This window comes from Bos grunniens, chromosome 2 (genome assembly GCF_055505025.1).
Source record: "Bos grunniens cultivar Pamir isolate PY7600 chromosome 2, Bosgru_T2T1.0, whole genome shotgun sequence".
NCBI classification, from domain to species: Eukaryota; Metazoa; Chordata; class Mammalia; order Artiodactyla; family Bovidae; genus Bos; species Bos grunniens.
The window spans coordinates 21,593,959-21,612,257 of NC_141166.1; the positions used below are offsets into that span (position 1 = coordinate 21,593,959).

The 18,299-nt window shown below is 41.8% G+C and overlaps 2 protein-coding genes across 15 annotated transcripts in view; one reads left to right on the forward strand and one right to left on the reverse strand.

The window, feature by feature from the left end:
- Nucleotides 1–18,299, forward strand: part of COL4A4 (collagen type IV alpha 4 chain) — a 171,397-nt gene that overhangs the window by 107,394 nt on the left and 45,704 nt on the right. For all 14 annotated transcript variants that reach the window (XM_086337753.1, XM_086337794.1, XM_086337764.1 and 11 more), the window contains 2 exons: nt 4,167–4,274; nt 4,847–4,954. In XM_086337753.1, the coding sequence (XP_086193879.1) occupies nt 4,167–4,274; nt 4,847–4,954 (216 nt within the window). The remainder of the gene's footprint in view (nt 1–4,166; nt 4,275–4,846; nt 4,955–18,299) is intronic.
- The window catches only part of RHBDD1 (rhomboid domain containing 1), a 210,058-nt gene that overhangs the window by 22,074 nt on the left and 169,685 nt on the right, over nt 1–18,299 (reverse strand). The window lies entirely within an intron of this gene.

An 18,299-nucleotide genomic window follows, 5' to 3' on the forward strand; every position in this document is an offset into this window, starting at 1 on the left:
AGTTGGACACGACTGAAGTGACTTAGCAAACCAAAAAAAAAAAAAAAAAGGTAAAGCTCCATCATCCACAAGTCTTTGGAAACAGTACTCTGTTTATCAGCAACAGTTGATGGGTAATCCCCTCAGAACAGATGACGGTGTTCCAGTGAGTGCTTGCTCTCCATAGAGGCTATGGTTGCCTACAGTAGATGACCCACAGCTGACAAAATACACATAGCCTTTTACTAATTCCGCCTGTTGGAATATACCTGAAGTCAATAATCAGACAGATGTACAAAGGTGTGTGCACAGGGATATCCACTACCAGGAAAGAATATTTGTTTCTCCACAGGTAATTGGTTCAATCAGTGACGCCCAGAGCTGTTAAGCTGACAGTGGACAGGTTAGAGACCAGGTTTACATTTAGATGAGCACCTTGTAAATGAAGGGCTTCCCAGGTGGCTCGGTGGTAAAGAATTCGCCTGCCAATGCGGGAGACACAGGAAACACCGGTTCAATCCCTGGGTTGGAAAGATCCCCTGGAAGAGGAAATAGCAGCCCACTCCAGTATTCTTGCCTGGAGAATCCTGTGGACAGAGGAGCCTGGTGGCCTACAGTCCGTGTGGTCACAAAGAGTCGGATGTGACTGAGCATGCACTTGTAAATTAAATATCTCGTATTAATGGTTTCATGCTTTATCTTCAAATTCTCTTTGGTGATGGTCGTGTTTCATTCCATATGACAGACTATCTGAGCAGACCTATTATGGGAATTTTTATTTCATTTGTTTACGTATTTATTTATTTTAAAGAATAAATAAAAAATTGTTTTTTTAACTTTAGACATTTTATAGAATTTCAGTCGTCTTTACACGCTATGTGTGTGTGTTAGTTGCTCAATCGTGTCTGACCCTTTCTGACCCCATGTACTAATATAGCCCACCAGGCTCCTTTGTCCATGGAGTTTTTCCAGGCAAGAATACTGGACTGGGTAGTCATTCCCTTCTCCAGGGTGTCTTTCTGACCCAAGGATCACACCCACATCTCCTGCATTGCAGATAGATTCTTTACCATCTGAGCCACAAGGGAAGCCATTTACACTCTGTGCTGCTGCTGCTGCTGCTAAGTTGCTTCAGTTGTGTCCAACTCTGTGCGACCCCATAGACGGCAGCCCACCAGGCTGCCCTGTCTCTGGGATTCCCCAGGCAAGAAAACTGAAGTGGGTTGCCATTTCCTTCTCAAATGCATGCATGCACGCTAAGTCGCTTCAGTTGTGTCCAACTCTGTGCGACCCTGTGGACAGCAGCCCACCAGGCTCCTCAGTCCGTCTCCGCAATTCAATAAATTATAGGCACAGGGAAGCCATATTTACAATAACAATGAATTAAATTTTGTTTTTATTCCATAAATTGCTAAAATGGAAATCTAACAAAAGAACAAGCCATTACCCTGGCAAAAACTTCCTTTTCCATTCCCTTCCCTTTGGGTCTTTTCCCTCTGGCATGTCAAATAGATTTAGATAATATAATTTTAACTGAGATGTATAGCTTATGTGTGTACATTTGGAGGGGAAAATAGCTTTGAGGTTAGCATTGTAGGGGTTCATAAGAAGTACCAGAATGAGGTCTCAGAAAGGAAAGTCACTGGTTCAACAAAGTCAACCTCCATTACCACTGAACATGTGGTCTTGAGCCAGTTGCTTATCATCTCTGAGCTGTTTGCTCATCTGTAAACTGGCCTTCAGCAGATTACAGGTTGTTCTGAAGATCAAATGAGATTCCTTGAAAGCGATTTGTAAACTGAAAAGTGCTACACAAATGTAATGTGTGATTCATCATTGTCATCGTCAGCAAAACATGAAGAAATATTTCCACACTTACTGCTATTTTTATGTAAAACCTTTAAGAGAGTAAGATTTCATGAGCTGAAAATAGTCCAAAATGGAGACCTTTTATATTACCTAATATTTTAAGTTAAAAATCATAAAGCTGAGTTATTTTATGCATAGGCTCACTTTTTCAAGAAAATTTGCCTTGGTGTTATTTCCCTGGTCTCCTGTGGTTATCACCATTTAAATCATTCCCTTTCCCAAACGCCATAGCTTTTGCTTAAATTTTTAAAGTTACATCATACTTTATGTACCAGCACAGAGTTTACCTAAACATGCAATTTTCATTGACTGGGAAAAAAGCTGGATTGAATTTGAACAAGCCTAACAGGAAGGCATGGACCTGCAGCCTGTCTCAGGGGACTTTATATGATTGTACTGGGTTCTGTTCTACTTCCCCTTCCTTTGTTTCAGAGAGCAAATACAGTAGAGATTAACTCAGAAGTTCTGTTCTTAATACAACTGTGATTGGAGAGGTTCAGTTTTTTCATTTGCAAAAGGGCTTCCCTGGTGGCTCAGTGGTAAAGAATCTGCTCGCCAGTGCAGGAGACTGGGTTCGATTCCTGGGCAGGGAATATTCCCCTGGAGAAGGAAATGGTAACCCACTCCAGTATTCTTGCCTGGGAAATCCCATGGACAGAGGAACCGTGGCAGGCTACAGTTCATGGGGTCGCAAAAGAGTCGGACGTGACTTAGTGACTAAACAACTTTCATTTGCAAATAGGAAAATGCTGCCCTCAGATGGTAAAGAATCTCCCCACAATGCAGAAGACCTGGGTTTGATACCTGGGTCAGAAAGATCCCCTGGAGAAGGAAATAGCAACCCACTCCAATATTCTTGCCTGGAGAATTCTATGAGAGAAGCCTGGCAGGCTACAGTCGCAGAGAGTTGGACACGACTGAGCGACTAATACAATGAACACCTTTACTGCAGGGATATTTTCAGGATAAATAAAGCAATACACAGTGAGGCTCATAGATCTAAAATTTGATCAGGAACAAGTATAGACTAACACAGGCTTGTTTCTTGTGTTTTAGAATAGTGACTATGACCTCCGTGGGTTTGTAAATACAATACCATGTAATTTATTTGCAGATTCAACTGATGAATTTTGGCACAGACTATTGGTTTATCCTATAAATATAAATTGTATTACAGGCATAGATAATGAATAAATACATGGCAAAGTCAACTTCTCTAGTAATCAAATATGACTTAGAGTCTGAAGTATCATTTCATTCTTACTAGATTAGCAAGAAAACAAATCCAAAAACTGAAAAGTCTTCAGTGAGCACATGCTATGCTCTCGGAGTTGTGGGGCTGTGGGTGGGTTACGTGTGGTGATGTGAGTTGATGGAGACTTTATCCAAAACCACTAGGCAACCTCTTTCAAGAACCAAATGCTGAGGGGTCTGTTCTTGAACACTAAAAGCAGCTGAGCCTTTCTCTTTAGCATGTCACTGTCCTGAGAAGAGGACCATGGTCGATTTTTTTTTTTTTAACCTAGTAGATGTATCCACCAGATGTAATATGTGGTTCTGGAAGGGGACCCAGTGAGGACAAAGCAGCTGTGAAGGACATTAAGAGGACAATTGAGGCAACTCAAGCATGGAATGAGTATTGAACATGATTAATTTTCTTGGCTGTGATGATGTTATTTTGGCCACATAGGAAAATGTTCTTATGTTTTCAGACATACCTCCTGAGATATTTAGGGATGAAATTCCATGATGTCTGTGATTTACTTTAAAATACTTCAGCCCTTAAAAATGCATTAAAAACAACCAAAATATCAGACTCTCTTACCTAAAAATTCTACTCCGAGGAATTTTTCTTAAGGAAACAATTTAATAGGAGAAAAAAACTGATTGAAAATATATAAAGATCATTATGCATAACAGTAAGAGTTAGAAATAACTCAGATGGCCAATAGTAGAGAAAATTAATTAATTTAATTAGGGTTAACTCAATAAGCTATCAGCCCGTTGTTTCAAAACAATAATTAGGAAAACGATATGAAGCTTGGAAGATTACTTATGATACAATGCTAATTAAAAATCAGAATATAAAATTGGAGGCCTTATTTGCACAGTGTTATACATATGAAATACTGTGTTAAGTTGGTGGGATTATAGGTGTTTTGTTTTCCAGTTTTCCTATATGTTATCTTTTCAATAGAAAAATTGTATGTATGTAAAAGTAAGAGTAGAAAAGAAAGAGCTGAAACTGGAGGTTTCATAGATTCACTGCTTTGGAGAGCAACTGCCACTACTCAGATGTTCGATCCTTCTTTCTTTAGGACGTTTGGGAGCATCTGGAGAGCAGGGCTTGCCCGGTGCTCAAGGTCCTGGAGGACCACCCGGAAGGCCAGGACCTCCTGGCTTGTCTGGACCAACAGGATGTCCAGGTAACTTGAAAGGCGCCTGGAGACTTCCCGGGCACTCATCTAGCTCTTGTCGTTTAGACTGGTCCAGAGCTGGCTCTGCCATTTCCCAGACCTGTGACTCTGGACAAGTCACTTAAACATACCTATCCCTGACCCCTAAGTTGGAGATAGACTGATCTCCCTGGGTTGGTCTGGGAACAGATGAAGACAGACCTGTCTCCATCCAAGGAGGATGCCAGGTGCAAAGTGATGGGCTGACAGATAAAAGCTCCTCTCCAGCCTTCCCTGAGGCCTCTTCCATTCACGAAGCTGGTTTCCTCTTCTTTAGCCTTCAGACAAACCTCACCCATTCAACACCACATTTCAATGGCTCCTCCTCCTGCCAATTCAGAACCAAGTGAAAATTTCAAATCAAAATTGGCAACTTTAATCTGAAATGTATTTTCTCCTCTTGAGAAAACTAGGAGGTTAAGGAAGAAAAAGTAATAAAACAATATCCCAGGGACCCATATATTAAAAATATAGATTGTCTCCCAAGTTAATGAAACTTGTATATCACCTGGATGCCTGCAAAACCTCTCTGTTGTCCTCAGGTAGTCCAGGGGGGCCTGGGCTGCAGGGACCCCCAGGAGAAGTGGGGGATCCTGGACCAAGAGGCGTCCTGGGGGACCCAGGAGCACCAGGTCTTCCAGGAATAAAAGGTAAGTCAGAAGGAACCCTGACCCCTCAGAAAGTTCTAGCCAATGATGCTCCCACAAGTTCAGAGTGCCTCTCTTGCACCCCAGGGACATGCTCTGGGGTCCCCCTTTTTTCCAGGATGCCTGTGGACACCTCCTTTTCTTTCTTACTCAGGCAGCACTGGCCTGGTCTCCTGACCGGCTCTACCAAAATGATGCTCATTTTTTAGGACATTTCTCCCATTGTTTTCCATAATTTTTGAGGCTTTGCATTTATGCTCACCCCAGAGAGTCAAGCTCTTGTGTCCTAGGTTTCTCTGTTAGACACTAGGCACATAATGTTGATGAAGACGGACATAGTTCCTGCCTTCATGGAGTTCACAGTTTAGAAGGGGATACAGGTATTAAATGTGTATTTGCCAACTGTGAAAAGTAGAAGGAAGAGAAAAGAATAAGATGCTATGGTGAAGGAGGAACCCGTGTTCATTATCTTTGATGAAGAAATGTTTTTGTCCTGGTTAAGTTTTTATCCCTTTAAAAGTGTAGTAGATTGGTTATAATATAGGTCTTGTGGAATAGAGTAGAATAGAATATATATAAACAAGTCTCATACCCCTCCATTCATCCATGGCACTAATTCCTTTTCAGTCCTTTTCTTTCACTGTAGAAAAAATATTTTTTTCCATGGTACTTTTTGTATACCTCTAGCAAAATACTTACATTGTACCACATTTGTTTTTGTTTAGAGGTCTTTCTCACCAAGCAGAATGTAATGTTTAGTTTTTTTTTATTTTAAAAAGTTTTTAAACTTTTTGCCCACACCACGAGGCATGTGGGGTCCTAGTTCCCCAACCAGGGATCAACCTCTTGCCCCTTGCACTGGACGCGTGGAGTCCTAACCAGTGTACTGCCAGAGAAATCCCAGAATATAAGCTTTTTTAAAAACCAAGAATCATTTTTAAGAATTGAACTATAGTTCATTTACAGTGTTGTCTTAGTTTTAGGTGATTCAATCATATATACATGTATATCTATTTTTTCATATTCTTTTCCCATATAGGTTATTACAAAATATTGATATTAGCTTCCTGTGCTATACATAGGTCCTTGTTGATTATATTATATATAGTATTGTGTATATGTTAATCCCAAACTCCTAATTTATCCCTCCCCCCATTTCTCCTTTGGAAACCATTAATTTGTTTTCTATAACCATAAGTTTGTTTTCTATATTCTATTTCTGTTTTAAAAATATATAATTTATTTATTTTTAATTGGAGGACAATTGCTTTCCAATATTGTGTTGGTTTCTTCCATACATCAACATGAATCAGCCATAGGTGTACATATGTCCCCTCCTCTATTTCTGTTTTGTATATAAGTTCATTTGTATCATTTTTTTTGATTACTACATATAAGCATTATCATATAATATTTGTCTTTCACTGTCTGGCTTACTTCACTTAATATGATATTCTCTAGGTTGATCTCTGTTGCTGCCAATGGCATTATTTCATTCTTTTTTAATGGCTGAGTAATATTTCACTGTATATATATGTATACACATCTTTATCCATTTATCTGTTGGTGGACATTTGGCTGCTTCCATGTCTTAGCTATTGTAAATAGTGCTTCCGTGAACACTGGGATGCATGTATCTTTTCAAATTATGGTTTTCTCCAGGTATATGCTCAGGAATGGGATTGCAGAATCATATAGTAGCTTTTTAATTTTAAGAATTATTTTTTATATCCTTGGTACAAGCAGATTCATAGTCAGTCTGTTGGTTGGTTTATTGTGTTTATTTATAAAAATAAATAAAATGTAAATATATTTATAAATTAAAATTACAATTTATAAATTTACTTTTGTGAATAAATACGATTAATTATTTAATTAATGGAGAAGTGGAAGAATGAACAACTGAATGAGTAGCTATGAAGTTGCGAGTCTGTCTTCACCTCCGTCAACAGTTGAAGGGTCAAGCCTTACTTGGTAGATCTCTGTAACCAAGACCCCTCTATCTCTTTCCTCCCTTTTCTTTCCACTTCTGTTTGTTGGCTTATATGTGTGCGTGTGTGCTTAGGCACTTCAGTTATGTCTCTTTGCGACCCCATAGACTGTAGCCCACCAGGCTCCTCTGTCCATGGGACTCTCCAGGCAAGAACACTGGAGTGGGTTTCCCTACCCTCCTCCAGGGGATCTTCCCGACCCAGGGATGGAACTTGGGTCTCCTGCTTTGGTAGGCAGGTTCTTTACCAGTAGCACCTGAGAAATCCTTAGTTGTCTCATAAGTACAGTAAATTTTGGTAAAATAAAGAGTACTTCCTCCTAGAAGAACTGGAAATCCCTTCTTTTGGGCTCACTGAGTTTATTGTTTTGAAAATCTAAGTAATATTTTTCTACACTCTCACCTCTTCATTTGTCAGATAGATAGAGGGAAGTTGTTTATTTTGAAGATCTGGTATACACTTATGTATTTCTATGCAGCCAAATAACTAGACCAGGGCAAGCTCACATCACCAGTACGGAGATAAGATATCTTTGCACTGTTCTTCTTCCTCTTCAATGGCCTTTTTAGTAATGTGAAATGCAGTGACTGGTGGTAAATTTAGGATTCCAAGCAAAATAATTTTGTTATTTTAAGAGTTTCTCTGATTACTGTGACTGTTTCCTGTCACTGACAAACCCTACAACTCTGTTGGGGTATTCTCTGATGCCTTTTTGAGTGTTTAAAAGACTAAGTTGGTAAAGAACCAGAAGAAAATGTTTCCATTGTTTTACTTCTATGGAATCTCCACTTCTTCCTACCCTCCTACTATAGTAAAATGGCAAGGATTTTCAAGTGTCCTGAAAATCGAAAATGTCAGTTGCTAAGTAGTGTCTGACTCTTTGCAACTCCGTAGACTGTAGCTCACCAGGCTCCTCTGTCCACGGATTTCTCCAGGCCAGAATACTGGAGTGGGTTGCCATTCCCTTCTCCAGGAGATCTTCCCGACCCAGGGATCAAACCCAGGTAGACTGCATTGCAGGCAGATTCTTTACCATCTGAGCCACCAGGGAAGCCCTGGTGCCATTTTATACACTCAGCTTGACTAAAATGACAAGGCTCATGTTGTGATTGTTGATTCTTCCTTTCCTTGAATTCATTTGCACTTACCACATAGCTTCAGTATGATTCAGTTCAGTTCAGTTCAGTCGCTCAGTCGTGTCCGACTCTTTGTGACCCCATAAATCGCAGCACGCCAGGCCTCCCTGTCCATCACCAACTCCTGGAATTCACTCAGACTCACGTCCATCGAGTCAGTGATGCCATCCAGCCATCTCATCCTCTGTCGTCCCCTTCTCCTGCCCCCGATCCCTCCCAGCGTCAGAGTCTTTTCCAATGAGTCAACTCTTCGCATGAGGTGGCCAAAGTACTGGAGTATCAGCTTTAGCATCATTCCTTCCAAAGAAATCCCAGGGCTGATCTCCTTCAGAATGGACTGGTTGGATCTCCTTGCAGTCCAAGGGACTCTCAAGAGTCTTCTCCAACACCACAGTTCAAAAGCATCAATTCTTCGGTGCTCAGCTTTCTTCACAGTCCAACTCTCACATCCATACATGACCACTGGAAAAACCATAGCCTTGACTAGACGGACCTTTGTTGGCAAAGTAATGTCTCTGCTTTTCAATATGCTATCTAGGTTGGTCATAACTTTCCTTCCAAGGAGTAAGCGTCTTTTAATTTCATGGCTACAGTTACCATCTGCAGTGATTTTGGAGCCCCCAAAAATAAAGGCTGACACTATTTCCACTGTTTCCCCATCTGTTTCCCATGAAGTGATGGGACCAGATGCCATGATCTTCGTTTTCTGAATGTTGAGCTTTAAGCCAACTTTTTCACTCTCTACTTTCACTTTCAAGAGGCTTTTTAGTTCCTCTTCACTTTCTGCCATAAAGGTGGTATCATCTGCATATCTGAGGTTATTGATATTTCTCCTGGCAATCTTGATTCCAGCTTGTGCTTCTTCCAGCCCAGCGTTTCTCATGATGTACTCTGCATAGAAGTTGAATAAGCAGGGTGACAATATACAGCCTTGACGAACTCCTTTTCCTATTTGGAACCAGTCTGTTGTTCCATGTCCAGTTCTAACTGTTGCTTCCTGACCTGCATATAGGTTTCTCAAGAGGCAAATCAGGTGGTCTGGTATTCCCATCTCTTTCAGAATTTTCCACAGTTTATTGTGATCTGTGTGATCCACACAGTCAAAGGCTTTGGCATAGTCAATAAAGCAGAAATAGATGTTTTTCTGGAACTCTCTTGCTTTCTCGATGATCCAGTGGATGTTGGCAACTTGATCTCTGGTTCCTCTGCCTTTTCTAAAACCAGCTTGAACATCTGGAAGTTCACGGTTCACATATTGCTGAAGCCTGGCTTGGGGAATTTTGAGCATTACTTTACCAGTGTGTGAGATGAGTGCAATTGTGTGGTAGTTTGAGCATTCTTTGGCATTGCCTTTCTTTGGGATTGGAATGAAAACTGACCTTTTCCAGTCTTGTGGCCACTGCTGAGTTTTCCAAATGTGCTGGCATATTGAGTGCAGCACTTTCACAGCATCATCTTCCAGGATTTGAAATAGCTCCACTGGAATTCCATCACCTCCACTAGCTTTGTTCGTAGTGATGCTTTCTAAGGCCCACTTGACTTCACGTTCCAGAATGTCTGGCTCTAGGTGAGTGATCACACCATCATGATTATCTTGGTCATGAAGATCTTTTTTGTATAGTTCTTCTGTGTATTCTTGCCACCTCTTCTTAATATCTTCTGCTTCTGTTAGGTCCATACCATTTCTGTCCTTTATCGAGCTCATCTTTGCATGAAATGTTCCTTTGGTATCTCTGATTTTCTTGAAGAGATCCCTAGTCTTTCCCATTCTGTTGTTTTCCTCTATTCCTTTGCATTGATCGCTGAAGAAGGCTTTCTTATCTCTTCTTGCTATTCTTTGGAACTCTGCATTCAGATGTTTATATCTTTCCTTTTCTCCTTTGCTTTTCACTTCTCTTCTTTTCACAGCTATTTGTAAGGCCTCAGACAGCCATTTTGCTTTTTTGCATTTCTTTTCCATGCGGATGGTCTTGATCCCTGTCTCCTGTACCATGTCATGAACCTCAGTCCATAGTTCATCAGGCACTCTATCTATCAGATCTAGGCCCTTAAATCTATTTCTCACTTCCACTGTATAATCATAAGGGATTTGATTTAGGTCATACCTGAATGGTTTTCCCTACTTTCTTCAATTTAAGTCTAAATTTGGCAATAAGGAGTTCATGATCTGAGCCACAGTCAGCTCCTGGTCTTGTTTTTGCTGACTGTATAGGGCTTCTCCATCTTTGGCTGCAAAGAATATAATCAGTCTGATTTCAGTGTTGATCATCTGGTGATGTCCATGTGTAGAGTCTTCTCTTGTGTTGTTGGAAGAGGGTGTTTGTTATGATCAGTGCATTTTCTTGGCAAAACTCTATTAGTCTTTGCCCAGCTTCATTCCATATTCCAAGGCCAAATTTGCCTGTTACTCCAGGTGTTTCTTGACTTCCTACTTTTGCATTCCAGTACCCTATAATGAAAGGGACTTTTTTGGGGGGTGTTAGTTCTAAAAGGTCTTGTAGGTCTTCATAGAACCGTTCAACTTCTTCAGTGTTACTGGTTGGGGCATAGACTTGGATTACTGTGATATTGAATGGTTTGCCTTGGAAATGAACAGAGATCATTCTGTCGTTTTTGAGATTGCATCCAAGTACTGCATTTCGGACTCTTTTGTTGACCATGATGGCTACTCCATTTCTTCTAAGGTATTCCTGCCTGCAGTGGTAGATATAATGGTCATCTGAGTTAAATTCACCCATTCCAGTCCATTTCAGTATGATAGGTTATTCAAAAACTTGATAGCTAGTGAGTTTGATCAAATAACAAAATTATCTCCAATGACATCATAATTCGGTGCTATGAAACAAGTTTGCTAAGAGGAGGAGTGAGGAAATGAGTGAATTGAGCCAAATGTACACCACAGTGTACAGATGGACGCTGCAGTGATGTTTCCTGGCCACGCGGGGACACTGTTTCCCTGCAAACAGCCCAGTGAACAACCAGTCTTTTTTTTTAAAATCCACAAAACAGTGAAATACATTCTTAGGAATGAAAACGTCTACAATATAAATCCATTGCTGTCATTTATCATGCTGATAGAAAAATGAAACACACTCTGGCAGAAATGCTTTGAACTGAGAAACTAAATATTTGAAGTATGTTCTAAATAAGTCAAGGGGACTGATTATCTTGTTTGAACAAACCAGCTGCTAACTCCAAGTTGTTTGCTCTACTAGAACAGGCCATATGGATTCTGAGTCCTGCTTATATTCCATCAGATTTAAACTTTCACTTCAACATAGGTAAAAATAGCTTGGTGCTCAGACTTCCAGTACCTATATATGCTCAATTCCTAGATAGGCATTCATCATTGCTGTTGTTTAGTTGTTAAGTTGTGTCCAACTCTTTGCCATCCCATGGACTGTAGCCCACCAGGCTCTTCTGTCCATGGGATTTCCCAGGCAAGAATATTGGAATGTGTTGCCATTTCCTTCTCTAGGGGATCTTCCTGACCTAGGGATCCAGCCTGCATCTGTGGCATTGTAGGCAGATTCTTTACCACGGAGCCACCTGGGAAGCCCCATAGGAGACTGTGATAATAGAAGCCTAAAATAATAAGCTTTGGCATGAGAGCATGTGAAGAATGTGGGCTGGGTTATTTTGGTTGATGGCAAGTAAACTGTTTCATAAGAACAAAGCACCTAGAGATGTCTTTTATCAGCACAGACAGGCCGGCACCTCACAGCTGTGAAAATCAGAAACATCCTCCCTTTTTACAACTAGCGCCCCCTCCTTGACCCTGCCCCGCAGCATTTACCACTCTTGAGGCAACTGCCTGATTGTTCTGTCGAGTCAGGGATGGTTTCTTTCTCAGTCCCGTGTCTCCTCAGTGCCTGTCACCAAGCACATTTGGGGTCTGAAGCTCCAAGGTTAGGGGGCCCTATCTTAGGCTCTTGTGCATTGCCTAAGTAGGCACTCATGTATTTTCTGAATTAAAGGAGATTTCAGAATCTGTTTTGCTAAGTTTTCCACTTTGTTCATCTATTACCTAGAGGCTCAAACAAAGGTCTCTTTCCCAGCAGCTTTCAAGTTAGGGTGACCAGCTGTCCCGCCTTGTCTTGGCCAGGGCAGGTGCTCAGAACACAGGATTCACGTGCTAGATCTAGGCAAGGCACCAGCGGGCAAGGGCAAGTTGGTCACCCTATTAATGGCATAAACTGTGAAAGGTTCCTGGGGATAGGGAAGCATTTTCAGTTTGACAACAGAAGAAAATCTCCGAGTGGGCATCCAGTCACGAGTCTGCTGGCTCACAGAGATGGAAGCTTTAACTGTGCTTACAGTTGGGAGATGAGATCAGATTCTCCGACCAGAGAACGCCCTCGCCTGTGTGTGCAGCGATATGCAGCCTTAAATGATGGTTGTTAAGCCGGAGGATGACCAGAGAGGTGAATTAAAAAAAGCCTCATTACCGAGGACTGTGTTTTGTGAGCCTAATTGCCTCTCATCTGCCCTGTATGTATTTTATGCATGAACAACTTTCTGATTTAGAGATGGGATGGATAAAAAGCTTTCAGTAAAAAAAGGAAAAATTGCCCTTAAAACCCTACCCAGATGTAGCTGCATTCAATTTAGAAAGATAACATTGGGTCAGATAAGGGTCGGCCAGTTCAACAATGGCGAGAGGCTGAAACTGTGACAGAGCAGGATTTGGACGTGTTGATGTGACAATAGAGAGTTGGCAGGAGTTGAGACATTCCACCCCCAGCCAAGTCCCCAAGCCATCAATCTCAGTGGCTTAAGCTGGAGATCAAAACACATTGAAATAGCAGAGTAGTCTCAAAAAATGTATTATCGTTTCAGATAGATGGCAATAAATATCCAGATTTGGCAGATGAAGAAGGTCTGTGTGTTCTTTTGGTGCAAACTTGAAACATTTGCTCATAAGTAGAAAAGGGAATTGAAAAATAAGCTCAGCTAGACCTGATAAAAGTGGTTAGGAAATAAGAGCTTTGGGGAAAATGGGGGTGCACTCCCCCCTTTCTGGTTCTGAGAGAATATGGCTCATTTGTACCAATGTAATGTTTAGATTTTAAAATAGAATAACTGTTTGCAGTATTGATAAAAAATAAAGTGGAACCAACGAACTGTTCCATCTTCCAATAAGAAGTCTACAGAGGACTTACCTTAATGAAGAAATAATAATGAGTGCTTGAATTATTTATATACAAGTGGATAACATTAACTTCCCCCAATCTGACTCATCCTATAAATCTATCAATGAAAAATGTTACATGCAAACAGAGATTGGAGTTCACTCTTTTTTATAGCTTTCTCTCACCCCGTTCAATCCCTCACCCTCCTTGATTACAATCCTAAAAGATGATGCTGTCAAAGTGCTGCACTCAATATGTCAGCAAATTTAGAAAACTCAGCAGTGTCCACAACACTGGAAAAGGTTAGTTTTCATTCCAATTCCAAAGAAATCTGGAATGCCAAATTGTGTGCAGTGCCAAACAATGTTCCAACTACTGTACAATTGCGCTCATTTTGCATACTAGTAAGGTAATGCTCAAAATCCTTCACGCTGGGCTTCAGTCATGTGATCTGAGAAATTCCAGATGTACAGGCTCGACTTAGAAAGGGCAGAGGAACCAGAGATCAAAGGGACAACATTTGCTAGATCATAGAGAAAACAAGGGAATTCCAGAAAAACATCTGCTTCTGTTTCATTGTCTACATTAAAGCCTTTGACTGTGTGGATCACAACAAACTGGAAAATTCTTAAAGGGATGGGAATACCAGACCACCTCACCTGTCTCCTGAGAAAACTGTATGCAGGTCAAGACATGGAACAATGGACTGGTTCCAAATTGGGAAAGGAATATGTCAGTGCTGTATATTGATTATTTCACTTATATGCAGAGCACATCATGTGAAATGCTGGGCTGGAATCAAGTTCGCTAGGAGAAATATCAACAGCCTTAGATATGCAGATGATACTACTTTAATGACAGAAAGCAAACAGGAACTAAAGAGCCTCTTGATGAAGGTAAAAAAAGAGAATGAAAAAGCTATCTTAAAACACGACATTCAAAAAACTAAGATCATGGCATCCAGTCCCATCACTTCATGGCGAATAGAAGGGGAAAAAGTGGAAACAGTGATAGATTTGTGGGCTCTAAAATTACTGTGGACGGTGACTGCAGCTGTGAAATTAAAAGACACTTGCTCCTTGGAAGAAAAACTCTGACAAACCTAGACAGCATATTAAAAAGCAGAGACATCACTTTGCTAACAAAGGTCCGAATAGTCAAAGCTGTGGTTTTTTCAGTAGTCATGTATGGATGTGAGAGTTGGACTATCAAAAAGGCTGAGTGCCAAAGAACAGATCCTTTTGAATTGCTGGAGAAGACTCTTGAGAGTCTCTTGGACTGCAAGGAGGTCAAACCAGTCAATCCTAAAGGAAATCAACCCTGAATATTCATTAGAAGGACTGATGTTGAAGACGAAGTTCCAATACTTTGGCCATCTGATGGGAAGAGTTGACTTACTGGAAAAGACCCCAATGCTGGGAAAGATTGAGGGCAGGAGGAGAATGGGGACAGCAGAGGATGAGATGGTTGGATTGTATCATCAACCTAATGGGCATCAGTTAAAGCAAACTCTGGGAGATAGTCAAGGACGGGGAAGCCTGGCATGCTGCAGTTCATAGGGTCACAAAGAGTTGGACATGACTTAGCAATAAACAACAACTCCCCCTGTTCAGTCCCTCACCCTCCTTGTTCTAGACTTGGTCATTTCCTCATTCATTCACTCACTCACTCAACAAACATTTATTGAGCACCTACTGTGTGTCAGGATATATGCTAAGTGCAGGAATAGAAGGAATAATAAGATCTGATCTTGCACTCAATTAATTTACCCAAAGCCAACCAGTCACCACAGACAGGACTGCTATACAGAGTGGGATAGGTTGGGCCGAAGGGCCTAGAGGGTGCTCTGTAAGTGTCATGGGAGTTGGTGAGGGCACTTCTCTGTGTAGGTCATAAGCAAAGGTGCGATTATCACAATTTTAAGGGCTATGACCTAAACTGAATGAATGCCTGACTGTGCTCTGAGGGGCTTTTAGCCTTAGGTGAGAAAGAACAGCTTCTGGATGGGAAATCCACTAATGTGGTGGGAAGGTTACCAGGCTTGGCCAGGGGCTGAGAAGATTCTTCTCCCACATCCATCAGTGGGATGTGTGTGGAGCTCTGGGCAGAAGACTCAGCAGCCAGGGATGTTCTGTACAGATTAGTAACCTGTCTGTTCCCTCCCTCTGTCCCTGCTTCCCTTTACTTCCTTCCTACAAATCTATATATTTATGTCATATAACACATACACTGACCTAGAGCCAGACATCCTGGAATGTGAAGTCAAGTGGGCCTTAGAAAGCATCATTACGAACAAAGCTGGTGGAGGTGATGGAATTCCAGTTGAGCTATTCCAAATCCTGAAAGATGATGCTGTGAAAGTGCTGCACTCAATATGCCAGCACATTTGGAAAACTCAGCAGTGGCCACAGGACTGGAAAAGGCCAGTTTTCATTCCAATCCCAAAGAAAGGCAATGCCAAAGAATGCTCAAACTACCGCACAATTGCACTCATCTCACACGCTAGTAAAGTAATGCTCAAAATTCTCCAAGCCAGGCTTCAGCAATATGTGAACCGTGAACTTCCTGATGCTCAAGCTGGTTTTAGAAAAGGCAGAGGAACCAGAGATCAAATTGCCAACATCCGCTGGATCATGGAAAAAGCAAGAGAGTTCCAGAAAAACATTTATTTCTGCTTTGTTGACTATGCCAAAGCCCTTGACTGTGTGGATCACAATAAACTGTGGAAAATTTTGAAAGAGATGGGAATACCAGACCACCTGATCTGCCTCTTGAGAAATGTGTATGCAGGTCAGGAAGCAACAGTTAGAACTGGACATGGAACAACAGACTGGTTCCAAATAGGAAAAGGAGTTCGTCAAGGCTGTATATTGTCACCCTGTTTATTTAACTTATATGCAGAGTACATCATGAGAAACGCTGGACTGGAAGAAACACAAGCTGGAATCAAGATTGCCAGGAGAAATATCAATAACCTCAGATATGCAGATGACACCACCCTTATGGCAGAAAGTGAAGAGGAACTAAAAAACCTCTTGATGAAAGTCAAAGTGGAGAGTGAAAAAGTTGGCTTAAAGCTCAACACTCAGAAAACGAAGATCATGGCATCCAGTCCCACCACTTCATGGGAAATAGATGGGGAAACAGTGGAAACAGTGTCAGACTTTATTTTTGGGGGCTCCAAAATCACTACAGATGGTGACTGCAGCCATGAAATTAAAAGACGCTTACTCCTTGGAAGGAAAGTTATGACCAATCTAGATAGCATATTCAAAAGCAGAGACATTACTTTGCCAACAAAGGTTCGTCTAGTCAAGGCTATGGTTTTTCCTGTGGTCATGTATGGATGTGAGAGTTGGACTGTGAAGAAGGCTGAGGGCCGAAGAATTGATGCTTTTGAACTGTGGTGTTGGAGAAGACTCTTGAGAGTCCCTTGGACTGCAAGGAGATCCAACCAGTCCATTCTGAAGGAGATCAGCCCCGGGATTTCTTTGGAAGGAATGATGCTGAAGCTGAAACTCCAGTACTTTGGCCACCTCATGCGAAGAGTTGACTCATTGGAAAAGACTCTGATGCTGGGAGGGATCAGGGGCAGGAGGAGAAGGGGACAACAGAGGATGAGATGACTGGGTGGCATCACTGACTCGATGGACGTCAGTCTGAGTGAACTCCGGGAGTTGGTGATGGACAGGGAGGCCTGGCGTGCTGCGATTCATGGGGTCGCAAAGAGTCAGACATGACTGAGCGACTGAACTGAACTGAACTGAAGTGGTGCTAGGTAAAGAATCCACCTGCCAATGCAGGAGACACAAGAGACCCAGGCTGGATCCCTGGGTTGAGAAGATCCCCTGGAGTAGAAATGGGAACCCACTCCAGTATTCTTGCCTGAAAATTCCACAGGCAGAGGAGCCTGTCAGGCTCCAGTTCACGGGGTTGCAAAGAGTTAGACACAACTGAGCGACCGAGTGCACGCATCAGATTAGTAGATGGCTCCTTACTGACATCTGACAGAAAGTTCTGGAAGGAGATGCAGGCATCAGTGAGATCTATCCAGTTACAGAGAATGGAGTTCTCAGTGATCATCATGAAATAAATTTGTTTCTGTAAAGAGGCATCAGAGAGGTTCTCTTTGACAGAATTGGTGGCAGAGAAATGGCGGCAGCCACGTTTGAGCTGCGGGCCTCTTCTCTCTGAATGGCACGGTGCTCAAAACATCAGCAGGACATGCATTCCTCAGCGTGCCTCAGACCTGCCCTTGCTGTCTTACTACATTTATCCAGGTAGATTGTGATGAAATTCAAATATGCAGACTGTGGTGGAGAGGGAAGATTGTGGGCATGGGAGGAGGGAAGCAGGGGTTTACTCCCACCCAATCTCTTCCTTATCTAGAATGGCTTTTTTGTTGTAAAGTTGGAGGTCATTTCCTATGCCAAGATTCAGTAATTCTAGACTGTATCTGTCTAGAAAGAGAGAAAGAGAGATTCATGATATGGTCAGAAACTAACAGAACTGTGCTAAAACCCAAGAAAGGGAGCCTTCGTTCCCTGGCAGTCCAGTGGTTAAGACCTCACCATCCATTGCAGTGGGTGCAAGTCCAGGCCCCAGTCGGAGAGCTAAGATCCCACATCCCTCGCAGCCAAAAACATAACACACAAGAAATATTGTAACAAATTCAATAAAGACTTTAAAAATGGTCCACATTAAAAAAAAACACATTATGAAAAAATAAAGTTATGTGTTAGGATATATGCCAAGTTAAGGATGGAGTGGGAGGTTGGGTTAGCAGATGCAAGATGTTATATATAGAATGGACAAACAACAAGGTCCTACTCTATAGCACAGAGAGCTATACTAAATATCCTATGATAAAGAATAATGGGAAAAAATTTACTATATATATATACTTCCCTGATGGCTCTAATGGTAACGAATCTGCCTGCAGTACAAGAGACCGTGGTTTGATCCCTGGGCCAGAAAGATCCCCTGGAGAAGGGAATGGCTACCCACTCCAGTATTCTTGCCTGCAGAATTCCATGGACAGAGGAGCCTGGCAGGCTATATAGTCCATGGGGTCGCAAAGAGTCGGACA